Source organism: Lissotriton helveticus, chromosome 10 (genome assembly GCF_964261635.1).
Source record: "Lissotriton helveticus chromosome 10, aLisHel1.1, whole genome shotgun sequence".
NCBI classification, from domain to species: Eukaryota; Metazoa; Chordata; class Amphibia; order Caudata; family Salamandridae; genus Lissotriton; species Lissotriton helveticus.
The window spans coordinates 412,680,786-412,697,151 of NC_136071.1; the positions used below are offsets into that span (position 1 = coordinate 412,680,786).

The window sequence follows — 16,366 nt, forward strand, 5'->3', positions numbered from 1 at the left end:
CCCCCCTCACCATGGGAGTCCTCTCCCATGGCGGGAGGACATTTTTTTTTCTACCTTTTACCGCCAGGGTTTACCCGTGGTGACTGACAGTAAAAAAAAAAAAAAAAGAACGGCTACATCTCCACCCATCCTAATTGGGTGGACCTACATATAGCCATTTCTCTGATGGTCCTTTCTCCTGTTGGGACGCCTGAGAAGTTCGGCCACAGCGGTGAAGGAGTCGTCACTAACATGGCCAAACTTAAGGTCCACCTAAATTTAAATCTGGCAGTTAGACCACTGTGTAGGGGAGGAAACACCATTGCTATTGTATCAGTTATCTCTCCGCCGTCATACATTAGGCCCTAAGTGCCATAGACTCAGCAGGCTAGAACATGGCTTCTTTAAGTGTGGTCTTTACTGTGCTGATTGACTTGCTTCCAGCAACATGATCGATGCGGCCCTGCATTTCTTTGGACCAGGACCCAGCAAAAAACTGTCTGAAACCTGTAACTGTCCTGTGGGGCTTAGGACAGTGATAACTAGTTCATATCACTCTGCTGATTGAAGTCTGATAGAGTACAGAGTGACCAAAAAGAGGTGTCAGGGAGCTGACAATGTAGCAGTTAGTTCTCGATCATGTCTTAACTGGCATGCAGCTAGAAATGTGATTGGTGACTTAGAAGGAGCCGATGTGCAGTCTGCTTCGTACAGTGCTTTTAGGTAGCAGAAAATATTACATCCTAAGTTCCTGCAGGGCCTTCTTCGGAACTAGCACCCACCTTATTTATCCCTGAGCGTCTTTGTGGAATGATTATAGCTGCCAGATTATGTGCAGTGCTTCCTTTATTGCGGCTTCCCTGTTCTGTGGTTCGTCATTTTCTGTAGTGATTCATTTTCTGCATTGCCCCACGTTATGGTGCTCCCTTGAAGTACAGTGAGCATATTCTGTTTTGTAAGACATTCTGTACAATGTCTCCATTGTCTACCATGCTTTAATTTCTTGCAGCACTTCCATTCTATTAATGCTTATGTTTCCTGCAAGGGTTTTTTTCTCTCATCAGAGTTCCTCCCTTCTTTGTAGTCTTCCCATCTTCTGTAGCATGTCCATATTGTGGACAGGCTCTGTTTGCCTCAGTGTCTAATGCAAGACAGCTGTGTCACCAATCTCATCCATTCACCTCTAATGTTATGTCACTGTTCTTTTGTTCACAGTGTTGATCCCAATGATCAAAAAAAGACAGCTTGTTATGATATAGATGTGGAGGTAGAGGATCCCCTCAAGGGACAGATGAGTAGCTTTCTACTGTCAACTGCCAACCAGCAGGAGATCACAGCCCTGGACAACAAGGTACTGGAGTGGGGAATTGGGATCTGGAGTTCATAGACTGAAAAGCCAATTGGAAGGGCATTGAAACTATTTGGTGTTATGAATCCCGTTATCTAGTATACTACTGCCTAGTGGTTGAATATGACAATTCAACTTCCTGTTTTAAATTGTTTACAATTTGTGTCAATCAGAATCATATCGATAATTAGGCTGCCCTATGACATATACTCACTGCACGTCATCAAATATTAATTTGGGTGCTGAGTTTATTTGCAACACAATGGAATTGTAAGATTGGAACGTTAGATTACATAGAACGATGAGAAACGTTGCTATCTTGTACGTTCGTTCACCGTTTGTACTTCAGAAGTCAGTTGTATGAAAATGGGTCACATTTTTGGTCACTTGAAGATTCTGCTTGTGTTTTTTAGGTTGGTTGTTGTATCAGAGACAGTGGAACATATTCAGAATAAAATCAAGTGTATGAGGGAAGGGGAAACTACAGCAGAATCCCTTCATAAGGTTAAGCCTGTCCAGTTTGTGCATCTCTGCCAGATGTCCAGGCAATCTAGAACGTGTTACCTTTGTAATCTGATAGAGACTACTAGCCACAGATTCCTTCACGTATTGTACTGTAATTGCATTTATATAGCGCTTACTACCCCTGACAAGGCGTCAAAGCGCTTTTTCGGTGGGTAGCACTCTATTCCGGGACCCATAGAGGATTAGTGTTGAATTAGTATAGTGAAACATGCAAGTACGTTTTAAGTGGTGGATAGGTTAGTCAGTTATTTGGATTTGGAATGATAGCAGAAGGATAGAGGAGGACAAAGGTTTGTATTTATTTATCGCTTGTTGACGCACGCTATTCAGAAAGCCAATAAAGGTTTAGTGGTGAATTAATATGGTGAAATATGAAGTAATTTCAGTGGTGGATATTAGTCAGTTACTTGGAGTGCGAAGGATAGCGGAGGGATAAAAGGGGTAGAAAGATTTGCATTCATATAGCACTTGTTGCCCCTGATGGGTGTTGAAGCGCTTTTCTGGCGAGTAGCACGCCACTCCGGAACCCATAAAGGATTAGTGTTGAAAATTTGTATAGTATAAATATGAAGTAATTTGAGTTGTAGATATGTTATTCAGTTATTTGGGCAGTATATTAGTATAGTTGAATATGGAATTTGAGAAGTGAGTCTGTTAATTTTGATTGAAAAGGATAGTGGAGGGATAAAAGAGTGATTTTTTTTTGTCTTAGCAGTAGGAAGAGGCTTTTGGATGAGTAAAAAGGAGTTTTGGAGGGGAAGAGTCAGAGGGAAGAGTTTAGAAAGGTTTGTTTTAGGGGATCGGTATAGTAAAAAGAGGTGTCAGATGATGCAAGGAGGGGTAGAGTAGGTGAGAGTCTAGAAAGGGTTATTTTGGCGATCATAGTAGTGGTATGGTGTTTGGGATAAATGAGAGAGTGGATTTAGAGGCTATATTGATAAATGTATAGGATGAGAGATAGGGTAGTGCATTGGAAAGAGTAGTAGAAAGAAGTTTGAGATGAGTCAGAAGGTTGGGCTAGAAGATATATTGAGCGAAGTATAGGCTGAGAAATAGGGAAGTGCATTGAAAATCCTAAATTAGAAGAAAGTGATGAATATATAGATCCATATATACATTGAAAGTATATAGATACATAAAGGAAGTAAGTATATTTAGATTAAATATTTTGATAGAGGCACAGGATGAGAAATAGGGTAGTGCATTGGATATGCTTTTTCAGGAGAAAAGTAACAGACACACATATCCAAGTACATGGAAGGTACATAGATGCACAATGGAGGTATGTACATGTAGACCAAAGATGATTTTTGATTTATTTATAAATATTATTAATTTAAACAAAATGTATTTTCTCTGAACAACATCATTATTTTACATGTTTTATAAAGTAATACACAAAGATAGGTATATATCTATAGTGAAAACAAATGCTTATATACAGAGGGATATGCTGTAAATTTATGTTTGCGTATGGTGCTTATGTGGGGAAGAGCCAACTCTTGAGTAGTTTTCTGAAGATAAGGTGGTTGTCGGTGGATCTTATGTTGGGGGTTAAAGAGTTCCATAGTTTGGCTGCTTGAACAGAAAAGGATGTGCCACCCATGTTTTTTTTCTTCTTTGGTGGGATTTCGAGGCGAGATGCTCCTTTAGAGCGGAGGTTCCTTTGTTGGATGTGTTTGGTGATATTATTATTTATGAAGAGTGGTCCTATTCCATGTATTGCTTTTTGGGTAATACAAAGCAGCTTGAACGTGGATCTTCTGGCAACCGACAACCAATGCAGGGCTTTCAAGGCAGGGGAGATGTGGTCTCGTGGTTTGATATGCAAGAGTAGTCTGGCAGCCGAGTTCTGAATCCGTTGTAGTCTTTTCATGGTCGTTAAAGGTGATTTGTGGTAGAGGCTATTGGCGTAATCGAGTTTGGATAGAACAAGGGAGATGGTGGCTTGGACCTTGTGTGGAAATCCCAAATGAGGGAAAATTTGTCGCAGCGTTTTTATAGTAGCAAAGCTTGATCTTGCTAGTTTATTCACTTGGGCATTCATCAACAGCTTGGAGTCCATGGTTATTCCGAGGTTTCTTACTTCCTTCGATACTTTAGGCAGTGATCCCAGTTCATCAGGCCATACGGCATGCGGGTTGTAATTTTTCCAATCGCCACACGTGAGTTTTTCAGTTTTTTAATTCAATTTGAGATGGCTCCAAGTCATCCACTGATCCACGGCTCTGAGACAGCTGAAAATTGGTGATTTTCCAATGTCTTTGGGGCATTCTAGTTGAAGGAGTATTTGCGTGTCATCTGCATAGTTGTAGCATGTGAGGTGAAATTTATTGATCAGTACTGGTAAAGACTTCATGTAACTGTTGAAAAGCATGAGCGAGATGATAGAACCTTGAGGGACCCCTGCTTTTGTGGAGTACGGTTTGGATGAGAAAGGTGGGGTATGGATGACATTAGTTCTGTTTCAAAGGTAGGACACAATCCAGTCTAGAGCAGTTCCCTCTATGCCGGCTTCATAAAGTCTTTGTTTCAGAGTGTCATGGTCAATCGTGTCAAAGGCAGCTGAGAGGTCCAAGAGGAGTAGCGCAGCAACCCCGTTGCGGTCTACTGTATTCTTTAGGTCATCCCAGATGGCAAGGAGGGCATATTCAGTGCCTCTTACCGGACGGAATCTGGTTTGGAAATCTGAAAGTATGTCATTCTCTTCAATGAATTGTGACATCTGGGCGAACGCTGCTCTTTCTATCAGTTTTCCCAGGAAAGGTCCATTTGTAATGGGTCTGTAGTTGTCAGGGTTCAGCGGGTCTAAGTTTGTTTTCTTCAGTAAAGGGCGTATGTATGACTTTTTGAGTTCTTCTGGATCCGCAAACTTTTTGCCACAGCACACCTGCGCGCTGGGGGCAGTGTGACATCACGCGACTCCACCCAGGCGTTGTCCGCATACATGACGTCAGCGAGGTCACATAAGACCCGCCCTGGCGCGCCTATGTCAGTTTTTTCCTTTTCCGCGTGCAACACGGATTCGGTCCTTGCTACGAGACTGTTTGGGCCCCCTTTTTTCCTTCCATTGTCCCTTCTTTTTGTTGAACAGTGCGCAAATGCCTTCTGGCTTCAAGACTTGCACGTCGTGTGTGCATCTTATGTCGGCCACGGACCCTCACCTCATTTGTATGTGGTGTTTGGAGGAGGATCACGGCACCACTGATTGTGCAGCGTGCCAACAGTTGAAGCTGAGGTCGCGGCGGGAGCGCCGGATGAAACTTCTCTCGGCGCGTCTCTCCAGGTCGACGTCCTCCCCTCGGTCTGCTTCGGCAGACAGCTTAAGATACGGCAGTGGTCGTCATCCTCGCACTTCTCTTCTCCGATGTCACGTGAGCGACGCTCCCCGGTGTGTAAGTGTCGCAGTTTGTCCCCGGGGGGCTGGTTTCCAGCCTACCAGGGGCGTGGGCTCTCCGCGTGTGAAGCGGCCCCGCGTGTCGTCCTATCCACCGTTTACCGTTGCTGGGGCGTCGAGAGTCAAGATGGAGACATACGCGGTGGCTTTGCAGGCCTCGCTGGTGTCTCCTCCTCCTTCCCCCCTGGGGCGTCAGCGGATCCCTTGCCTTGGGCGGGGTCCTCCGCGGGGGCGGCTTCGGCCCTGGCGCCATCTGGTTCGGATCCAGGCTTGGAGGATGTGGTGCTGTTGGGGTGCAGCTTCTCTGGGGCACCTCTGTCAGGCCACGGCATCTCTGCCTCACCGCAAACTCCCGCGGGAGTCCCTGTGGTGTCGTGGGAGATCGTCGGGGCTCGGGTCACATCCCGAGCCCCTCTCGGTCCTTTGACAAGGTGGTCCGGTCTAAGGCTGAGGTAACGCCACTACGGCGCCGGCAGCTGCTGGACCGTGCGGAGCCACAGGGGTCGGTGGACCCTCCTCATCCTGCTCCTGGTCGTGGCTGGGTGGGGACCCTTCGTCCCTCTCCGGGCCCCTCTCGTCCCTCCCCACAGGCGGCTGCCTTGTCGGAGGGTGAGTCGGAGGTTGAATTGTCCCCGCGCTGCCACATGGGTTGCCAGATGATCTCCGCCACATTCTGGGCCATGGTTGGCGGAAGGCTTTGTGTCACTCCCCAGGCCCTTCTTGTTCCTCCACGCAGGCGGCTGCCTCGGCGGGGGTCGAGTCAACATCGTCTCCACTCCAGTCCTCCAATGTGGTGTGACTTAGAGGAACCCTGTCCGGCGATGCCGGATGGTGCCGACGTCCTGCCCCAGGCGGCGGACTCTACGGCTCTGCCCAGGGGTTGTGCTGCGGATTCGTCTTTGGATGCTTCTTCTTCTTCGGAGGCAGGCTGTATACTGGTGTCATCCTCCCCAGAGACTGTTCGCCATGTGGTATCTATTTCACCTGCGTCGTCGAAGGGCGGCTCCCCGCCCTTCCTGAGGCAGAGGTGTTTGTCGGAAGAGCGGCCGGTCCCTCAATCTTGCTTCCCTTCGAGGGTTCGCTCCTTTCTTCCTTGATGGGGGCTTGGAGGCGTCCTGCCTCAGGTGATCCGGTGCCTCAGCATCTTCTTCACCGGCCTCGACCAGCGCTGCCCTGCGGTCCCTTAAGACCTTGTGTGTTCTGGCTACGGCCTCCTCCTGTTTGTGGGACTCGGTTGAGTCTCTGGGATCCTCAACGTCCCAGGAGAATGTTCAGGTGGACTTACGGCATCATGGTTGGATGGCTGGGAGCTTGCGGCGTTTATTCTCCGCTCTGCTCTGGACATCTCAGAGGTGCTGGGCCGGGCCATGGTTTTCTCATCGCTCTCCGTCGTCATGCTTAGCTTCGGGATGGAGTGTTCCCTGAGAATATTCGGGAGCGACTCATTTACCTTCCGCTTGATGGCAGCCTGTTGTTCCAAGCCCCAACTGACTCCGCCATCCAAAGGTTCTTGGCAGGGCTCCATCCTCCTCCTCCACCTTATCCTCCTCCTTCTCCTCCTCCACCTTTATCCTCCTCCTTCTCCTCCTCAGTGACTGCTGAGTTGTGCTGGTTCAGGGCCTTCTTCGACAGGTTGATCTGGCTGTGAAGTGCATTGTTGGCTGCTGGACTGCCCTTTGTTGTCTATGTGTGTGTGTTTCGCTGGAGTTGTTGCGCAGACTTGGCCCTGAGATTAGGCCTTCTGCTTTGGTTGGGCTGCTTGTCAAGCCTTCCGCAGGGGCGATTTTTTCTCTGCGGTTATTTTGTTTTTTCTCTGCCGCGGAAGTTCTTACAAAGAGGGTTCCCATAACTTAGGACTTAACGTACCCTATGTGGCTTAGTGGTAGCTGTTATATAGCTTGCGCTCTGCTAAGGAGTTCTGGTCGTCTTCGGGTGTCCGTTCCCTATGGCTTTTATGTATGTTGCTTTGCTTCTTGAGGTCGGGTGCGCGGCCCCTCGTAGTGGTGTGCCCGGGCATTCCCACCTTCCCCTGCTCCTGTCCTGACCGCTGGGGTGATTTTGCGTTCACCCTTGTCAGGCACCCCCTGCCCGGCCTTCCTGGGGCGCTGGGCTGTTCTTCTTGCCTCTGGCGGCTTATCACTGTTGGCGCCTTTCTGGCTGGCATGTTGCCCTCCATTTGAGGTGGGTTCGCCTTCTTTTCCCTCGTTTCCTTGGGCCCTCCAGGCTTCTTCTTCTTCTCCTCTTCCTGTCTTGGTATTGGATGGAAGCGATGTTGCCTTGTAGGGGAGTAGGGTGCTTCGGCCTCCCTGGCCTTGCCCCTGGTTCCTCTGCTGTGAGTGTACGGCCCTCTTCTGCCCCTTCTCCCTTCTACATCTCCTGGGGGTCGTTGTGTTCTGGTTGAGGGGTTCCCTTTGCCTGGCTGGGACGCGGTTCTACCTGGTCCACAGATCTGGTCCCCTGTGGGACCCTCTGTTCTGTTCAGGCTGGTGGGGTCCTTTTGCAGACCCTCCTTCCCCATGGGTATTGCTAGGGTATCTATTCTACGTGAAGGAATCTGCGGCTAGTAGTCTATCAGATGTACGAGTTACTTACCTTCGGTAACGATGTATCTGGTAGAGACAAATCTAGCCGCAGATTTCTTCACAGCCTGCCCTTCCTCCCCGTTCTGCAAGGACCCTTGGGTTGGTCTTCGGTACTCGCCTCCCAGTGAGGGGCTGTGTCTTTGCTCTTGACAGGTGGCTCCATCTGGTTGCGGTTTATTCCTCCTCTTGGTTCTTTGGAGGATGGAGGTCCGGTGCTCCCCTGCCCTGGCTACTCCAAGTTGGAGGGATTGTCTTCAATCTCTGTCCTCCCTCCCTTCCCTTTCCTGCCCCTCTGCTAACCTCTGAACAGTGGTCATCTGGTCATGCCATGCCCTTTTTCCTGGGGGGGTGGTTGCCCTCTATGCTGGGGTGGCTGGGAGGTTTTGTTGTCCCTATCTATCTTGGGACTGGCTCCCCTTCCTTGTTGGAATGGGGGTGGTCAGCCTGCTACATGTGTCATGACCTTTACGCATGTTCCTTGCCTCTGGGGCATGGGGGAGGCTGTCTATGTACTGGCAGGGTGGCTGCTCAGGGCTCTGCTCTGTTCTTTCCCCTGTCCCTGCCTTTGGGTTCGCAGTATTGACACTGCTCCTGGTGGTATTGTTAGTCACCATTTATTTTCCAATTTTTCTGCTTGTCGCACACTGTTCCCATGCTCCCACAGTTCTTTCTCTGGTGGCTCCGCGTTGTGGTGCGAAAAAAGTCTCAGAAGAAAACTGACGTATGCGCGCCGGAGAGGGTCTTATGTGACCTCGCTGACGTCTGGTACGCGGACGACTCCTGGGCGGAGTTGCGTGATGGAGATGGAACGTCCGTCACTGGGAAGCAAGGGAAACAATGGCACTGGCTCGGTCCCAAGCCCTTGACCCAGTCCGTGCCTGATCCCCAAGAAACAGCTCCTAGCAGACAGGAAGATGCTTCACCCAACAGGCAGACACCCCTGCCTTGCACAAATGGTGGCCAGGGAACACCCATCAACAAGTGGACCCCAAAAACATCAGCATTCAGGAAAAATCAGCAGGCGGCATGCCCGAATATGGCCCCAAGAAGGTGGCAACCAGTGCAACATGAGAGGAGCCATAGGATACACTACTGAGCTGGATGAATCCCTCAATAGGCCAGGGCTGTGCCTCTACGATAGATTACATATTTACATGCCCAACTCTAAGCGACATAATTTTAAAAGCAGAAGTCATCTGTTCCGCTTACAGTGACCACTACCCGCTCAGAATATATTTACACAATCCACAGACCTCAAAGGTTGCAGCAAAGTCAGAGGTTGGGCCTCAAAATCTGGCTTTATCAACGGATAGATTAAGACTAGTATGGAAGGGAGTTGATAACAAAGAGATTCTATCCAGAGTAATTAAAAACATCCTGAGACAGTAGAGATTTGCCTGTCATACACAAGTCCCAGTAATGAGGTGGTTGGCGCCTTTGGTGATTTATGTGGGGCTATTAAAACAGAATCTTCCAAACCCGTTAGGCAGAATACATCCCATGGCCCCCGCTGGTTCGATTCCTCTTGTTCCAGGGCCAATAGGGACTTGAGGGTAGCCCTAAATAACAACCCAAGGGATGCTTCACTCGTGAGAGAATTAAGATCAAAATATAAAATTGCCTTACGAACTAGATCTGAGGCCCTAGTGATTAATCACTGGGAATCTCTCACGCGTACTGCCACACTAAAGGACACAACAGGTTTCTGGAGAGAAGTCAAGTCCTTAAGATCTTTTGGTTCTAACATCAATCCAATTAATAGTAATATAACGGGTGAGGCGTGGGTAGAGCATTTCTCCCAAATTTACGCCATAACAGCCACTCCCTTAGATACAGTCTCTCTATCTAATAGCGCTGAACCTCTGACCTTTCTATTATCAGAGGTCGAGGATGCTATTATTGATAGCGCTAGTAATAAAGCCCCTGGCCCGGACGGCCTGTCAATTGACCAGATTAAATCAGAAATTAATTTTTGGGCCCCCCTATTATGCAACTTATTTAATAACCTGAATGATAGCTCAATTCCCGAGTCCTGGTCGAACAGTGTCATCGTACCAATATTTAAAAAAGGCGACAGGTCGGATGCCGCCTGTTACCGCCCGATTTCACTGATCGATAACACTTTAAAAGTACTCGGAAGGGTAATTTTTAAACGGATAAGGGATTGGGCTGAGGATAACAATGTTCTTCACTGTAGTCAATTGGGCTTCAGAAGCCATGTAGGCACCATTGAACAATGTTTAAATTTAAATCTGATCATGGCTAAATACATCATTGTTAAAAAATCCCCTCTTTATTTAAGTTTTATGGATTTGAGTTCTGCGTTTGATTTTGTTAACCGTTCTAGGTTGTGGTCACTTTTGCTTGATTATGGTTTGGATGACTCACTGGTGTATTTTTTATCTTATTTACATAGGGACTTAAAAGCAAGAGTATGAATTAATAATGATGGTGTTTTATCTAATGTTGTCCCTATTAGCAGAGGAGTTAGACAGGGCTGCGTACTCGCCCCACTGCTTTTTATTTTATATATCAATGGGTTAAGTAGCACTCTGAGTAAGATCACTAAGGACGTTCCAATTATAAATGGTTCCCCCATTACTACCCTACTTTATGCGGATGACGCAGTATTAATGGGGCGTACACCGAATGCTTTACGCATTTTAATTTCTGGGTTTGTTGCTTTCATGTCCGATCTTGGTCTAAATACCAATTTTAAAAAATCTTTTATTATGAATTGCGGACTAAAAAAGTATAACATTACATCCATTAAATCTGGTAACAACACTCTAAAATGCACCAGCACTTTTCCTTACCTAGGGTTGTTATTCTCTAACTCAGGCTCATGGCAGCCACACGCTGCCCATGCGAGAAATAAAATCGGCAAGTCAATTAATTCAATTTTATCCCTCTGTCAACCAAAACAGGCTGATGTTGTTACCCCCCTCCTCAATATCTATCGCACCCAATGCCGGCCAACTGGGACTTATGGAGCCGAAGTGTGGGGCTATTGTAACAGCATGGCCCTCCAGTTGGAGGAAAATAGATTTTGTAGGAGGGTCCTGGGGGGAGTTCCTTGTGCACCTACATTTATTTGTCACAATGAACTAAGGTTGCCATATATTGTCGATTTTATTAAGTCACGGCCTGCGCTTTTTTGGATTAAAATATGGCTAAATCCAGCAGCATCCTTAACGCGCAGTATAATATCAGACTGCTTGTTAAGTGATAGATCCCATCACATACCCTGGTTAAATGCAGTCAAAAATAGTCTGCTGAGCGTGGGCCAAGGATCCTTATTTAGCTCCCCTGACTCTATTGTACCCGCTCATAAGAATAGTATTAAACGAGCATTGCTGGACTTATATAATGAGGATCGGATGAGATCAGAATCCTCTAAACCAGTTGTCACTCGATATTTGTGCATTATTGACCCAGGTATTGAAAACTTGAACAATCCTTTAGGATACTTGTCAATCCCGATAGGTAGATGGAATCGGAGCCTTTTATTCAGGTTTCGTGAGGGAAGCATAGTTAATTTGCTTAGCTTCCCACTTGGCTATAACAAAAAATTAGAAGAGTTGGACTGTCCTTGTTCTCAAGGCGGTAAACAAAGTTTATTGCACTATCTCTTCTTTTGTGGCCACTACAAATTGTATACCTGTCAATACCTAAAGCCGATTCTTCGCAAATATAACATTCGAGATTCCATTCCTGCACTAAAATTCTTGCAAATGTTGCATACAGATGAAGTCATATATACTGTAAGTTGCTTCATAAAAGCTTGCGTGAGATCGAGGGCAAGTATGGAATATGGCTAATGGATAATAGTATTATGCCATCTCATGTTTTTGAGCACTTTATTATTCTATTATAAACTGATTATAGATTTAATTGTATACGTGCTTTGAATTAGATAATCCCTGTGGGAGAATATAAATTGAATTTTGAGATTATGTATACAAATAGATTAATGCTCTTCTTCTATTATGCATTCTTGTACCTCATATACTATGCACATTGCACTTTACGCTATATATGCTGCTTAAACCCTATTGGATAATCTGCTTTTAAAATTTTTTACATATGTGTTTTTAATCTGTTTTTAAAATGTATTTTCATTCTGTATGTACTTTTATGGATGTACGAAATTCCGAATAAAGATCATTTGACTTTGACTGACTACTGAGCTGGATGAATCCCATTTAATACACGGACATGTGAGAGGGATAGAGCGCAAACCTGGTCCATAGAGTGCCCAATCGAGCGGGTGAGAAGGGGAATTGGCCTGAACTGTCAGGAGCTGACGCCAGGACACAAACCCACACCTCACCAACATTGATACCACCGTCCCACTGCAGAGGGCGCCCACATGGGCACACGCAAACATAGCCAGCAAAAAGGGACCATACCAAGGCTTAGGAAGGGCAGCAAACCAAAACGCAATGCTGTACTCATCCTGGAATGGCATCTGCAGACGACCTCCACCTCCAGCAACCCAGAAGACGCCTACAATGGCTCGCACAAGCGTGCATTCATTTCTCGCGCTCTTGTGTCCACCACCAACATGTCCCAGCGCAGAAGGAAGGCCACCCAGGAAGCGCTCCCCACCACATTCTCCCCGGGCCCTGCACCACAGACGAAGCCTAGATACATTTCAACATGCCTGCCCAACAGTCAGGGAAATATGTACCAAGAACCGCAACATGACTCAGAAGTGTGGCCAACTAAGAATAGAACATTTGAAAGCATATGCAACAAGAATTTTAGATTCTATTAAGGACACGGAGGCGAGGATTGTCCTTCTCAATCTTTACTACTCTTTTAACAGCAGCCAATAAAAACACAGTAAATATATGTTCGAGGCATATGAGCTGCAGATCTCACACTGAGCATTAGATTGCCACCTGGTGTTGGGCTCGGATGATTGCATGTTGTTGTCGTCTTGAAAGAAGTCTTTGTAGTCACGAGATAGGTGACTCCTCCCTTGGACGATAGTATGCATGGGCATCGACTCCATTCTTCGATTGTTTTTTCCGCCACTGGGTTCGGATGCAACTTTTCCGCTCCGGTTCAAAATCTACTTTGCAAGTAGTTTGACGCGTAAAAACTTTACCAAACAACTTTCTATATCAATAACTATCGACTCCACTTCATCAGCTCGAATCCGGTCGTCGACGCGGGCCGTTGGGTCTATCCATGCCGTGAGGCCTACAACTTATGGAAAGGACGCCATTCAAGAGATGCCCCGTGTGTGGAGCAAAATTTCCACACAATGACCATCACGAGTTCTGTAACCTGTGCTTATCACCATCTGTACAGCCTACGCATCCTTTCAATCTAAAAAGACCATTCGAGATTGGAGGGCCCGTCGACACGATATGCAGAGATTGGCTCTGGAACCGGTAGATATCTTAGACTAAGGTCCATGCGTCCCAGAGGAAGATTCCGACCATCTCTAAATCGTATCTGAGGCATACGACTCCGATGATTCCATACCTTTGGGTCAATGCATGAGTACTACTGCCCCTACCCCAGCCCCAACACATAAATCGAAGGCAAATGTCAAAACTCCGCCGCCGGGGCGCAGTTGCGACCGAAACATTGCTTCGAAAGCCCCGCCATCGAGCCCGGCTCCGAAGAAAATACTAAAGCCTTCCGGTAGCTCCATACCGAGCAAACCGCACGGGCCGATACCACCAGCTCCCTCGGCACCGAAACCGAAAGAAGTCCCGGTTCTGAAAGACACACCAAAACCGTTGACTCCTAAAGACAAGACGGCTCCGAAAGCAATGAAGCCTGTTTCCGACGCTTTCAAGCCAACCAAAACAGCTTCCACTCCAAAGACAATATCTTCGTTGCCGAAATCTACAAAGCCTGCTTCTGATGCTTCTAAGCCCACGAAACAGGCTTCAACTCCAAAGACAATTTCTTCGGTACCGAAACCTACGCCACAGGACTCTACAACAGCTCCTAAGGCTAAAGACAAGCAACAACCATGCCCGGAACTGAAAAAATCGGCACCGAAAGCGGTTCCTCAAGAAGAGGAGTTTTTTCAACCTGATCCTTTACAAAAAAGGATCTACATTGATCCACAAACAGGACATGTTTCTACTATGCCACACAGAAAGAGAAAGTTAGATACAGCACCTACACCTCCAGTGCCTGTCAAGAAGAAGGATTCTGCCACATCACCTATGCACCCTTCTTCTCCTATACCTCCTTCTCTTTCACCTCCTCTTCCTTCAAACTTTTTATCTTCAAATTCTCCTCATTCTTCATCACATACACCTCCTCAGAATGATGATGAATATAACCTAGCGGGAGACCCAAATGAGCCTTTTCCCTACCCGAGTGATACACCAGCCTGGGAGTACCCAAACCCGCAGGATGTACCAGATATTCCTGACCCACATACATATCCATCCAAACCATCTCCTCCAGAAGATAATATTGGTTTCAGACACGTACTCAATAGGGCTGCCATCTATCACGGTGTGACAATGCACTCAGACGAGGCAGAAGAGGATTTCTTACTAGTTAATTTTGAACATTCCCAAAAGTCAGTTCAAATACTACCTATGATTAAAGTGGTCATTAAGCATGCACCAGAAGTGTTTAAAGATCCTGTCCGAGCTAGTATCATAAACCCAAGAATAGAAAAAAGTACGGACCTGCTCCTGGAGATCCTGCCTACATTAAGGGACAGCTACCCTTAGATTCCCTAGTCGTTTAAAATGCTAGAAAACGGGGAAACTCACAAACATCAGGTGAAGCACCACCTCCTGATAAGGAATCAAAAATAATAGACACTTCAGGCAAAAGAATAGCTGCCCAAGCTAGCAATACATTGTGCATAGCTAACACACAAGCCCTCCTTGCAAGATACGACAGGGCTCACTATGATCAGTTATAAACACTTTTACAACATCTACCTGACCAATATAAAGCACAAGCTAATGACCTTATCCAAGAGGGTAAGCTAATCTCAAGTGCCTCAATCAAGTGCGCACTTGATGTAGCAGACACTGCATCTAGAGCAATAAACACTAGTGTCCTCCTTAAAGGCCATGCATGGCTACGCATTTCAGGATTTAAGCAAGAGGTGCAAACTACTATCTTAAATCAGCCATTCAACCAACAACACTTGTTCGGACTAGAGGTAGACACAGCACTTGAGAAAGTGAAAAAGGACACTGATGCAGCCACATCTATGGGAGCTCTGCAATCCACCCAAGCACGGGACTCCTTCCGTCGCTCCTTTTATAGAGGAGGCTCCAAACAAGCTGGAGCTGACAATTTAGCTTCCTTTAAAACAAATACACAAACATCCTCCAATAGAGGATATTTTAGAGGAGGCTATAGAGGCAACAACAATAAGGGAAGAGGTAGAGGAAATAACAATAATCAAAAATCTCCCAACACAAAACAGTGACTTCCTTCTGCTTCCCCAACAGCATTCCACTCCTGTAGGGGGCAGACTAACACAGTTCCTACCTGTTTAGAATTCCATCACAACAGACAAGTGGGTAAGACAGATTATCCAGTATGGCTACTGCCTACAACTTACAAATACCCCTCCACACATACCACTCAGACAGCGTTCAATGTCGGCAGAACATATTACGCTGCTCAAACAAGAGGTTCTATCATTGCTTCAAAAAGGCACAATAGAAATAGTTTGGTTACAACATCAGGGAACAGGTGTTTACTCCCTGTATTTCCTAATACCAAAGAAAGAAGGGACACTAAGACCAATTCTCGATCTCAGGCCCCTCAATCTGTATATACACTCAGATCATTTTCATATGATCACTTTGCAACAAGTGCTCCCATTGTTGCAACAAGGCGACTTCCTTATCACACTAGATCTCAAGGACGCCTAATTACAAACCCATACATCCTTCTCACAGGAAGTATCTAAGATTTGAACTAGAAGGACAACACTATCAGTTCAAAGTCCTTGGATTCGGGGTCACAATTGCACCAAGAGTTTTTACAAAGTGCCTAGCAGTAGTAGCAGCACATCTCAGAAGGCAACACATCCATGGCTTCCCATACCTAGACGATTAGCTCATAAAAGCCAAGTCATTCAATCAGTGTGTCCAACACACATCTCAAACGATTCAGGCATTACACAACTTGGGCTTCACAATCAACTACACCAAGTTGCATCTTCAGCCCTCTCATGTACAATACCTAGGGGCTACAATAAATACGTCTACAGCTCTAGCTTATCCCAGTCCAGCCAGGATACAGAGCATTCAAGCCTTAGTCACAAGGTTTCAAAACCAACACTTTCTCCCAGCCAGATTGTTCATGCAACTAATAGGCATGATGGCATCTTGCATTTTTATTGTGCCATATGCAAGACCGCAAATGTGCCCATTGCAAGAATGCCTAGAACATCAGTGGAACCAGGCTCAAGGACAACTTACAGACCTGGTGTTGGTGGACAACCGTACACATCACTCTCTGCAGTGGTGGAACACCAACAATTTGTCCAGAGTGCGGCAGTTCCTCAAGCCTGTTCCG

At 46.4% G+C, this 16,366-nt stretch overlaps 1 protein-coding gene across 4 annotated transcripts in view; it reads left to right on the plus strand.

The window, feature by feature from the left end:
* SMARCD3 (SWI/SNF related BAF chromatin remodeling complex subunit D3) overlaps positions 1-16,366 on the plus strand; it is a 1,739,068-nt gene that overhangs the window by 1,360,978 nt on the left and 361,724 nt on the right. For all 4 annotated transcript variants that reach the window (XR_013601619.1, XM_078662891.1, XM_078662892.1 and 1 more), the window contains one exon: positions 1,195-1,330. Coding sequence is in view for 3 of the 4 variants with exons in the window: in XM_078662891.1 (XP_078519017.1) it covers positions 1,195-1,330 (136 nt within the window). In the remaining variant the exon portion in view is untranslated. The remainder of the gene's footprint in view (positions 1-1,194; positions 1,331-16,366) is intronic.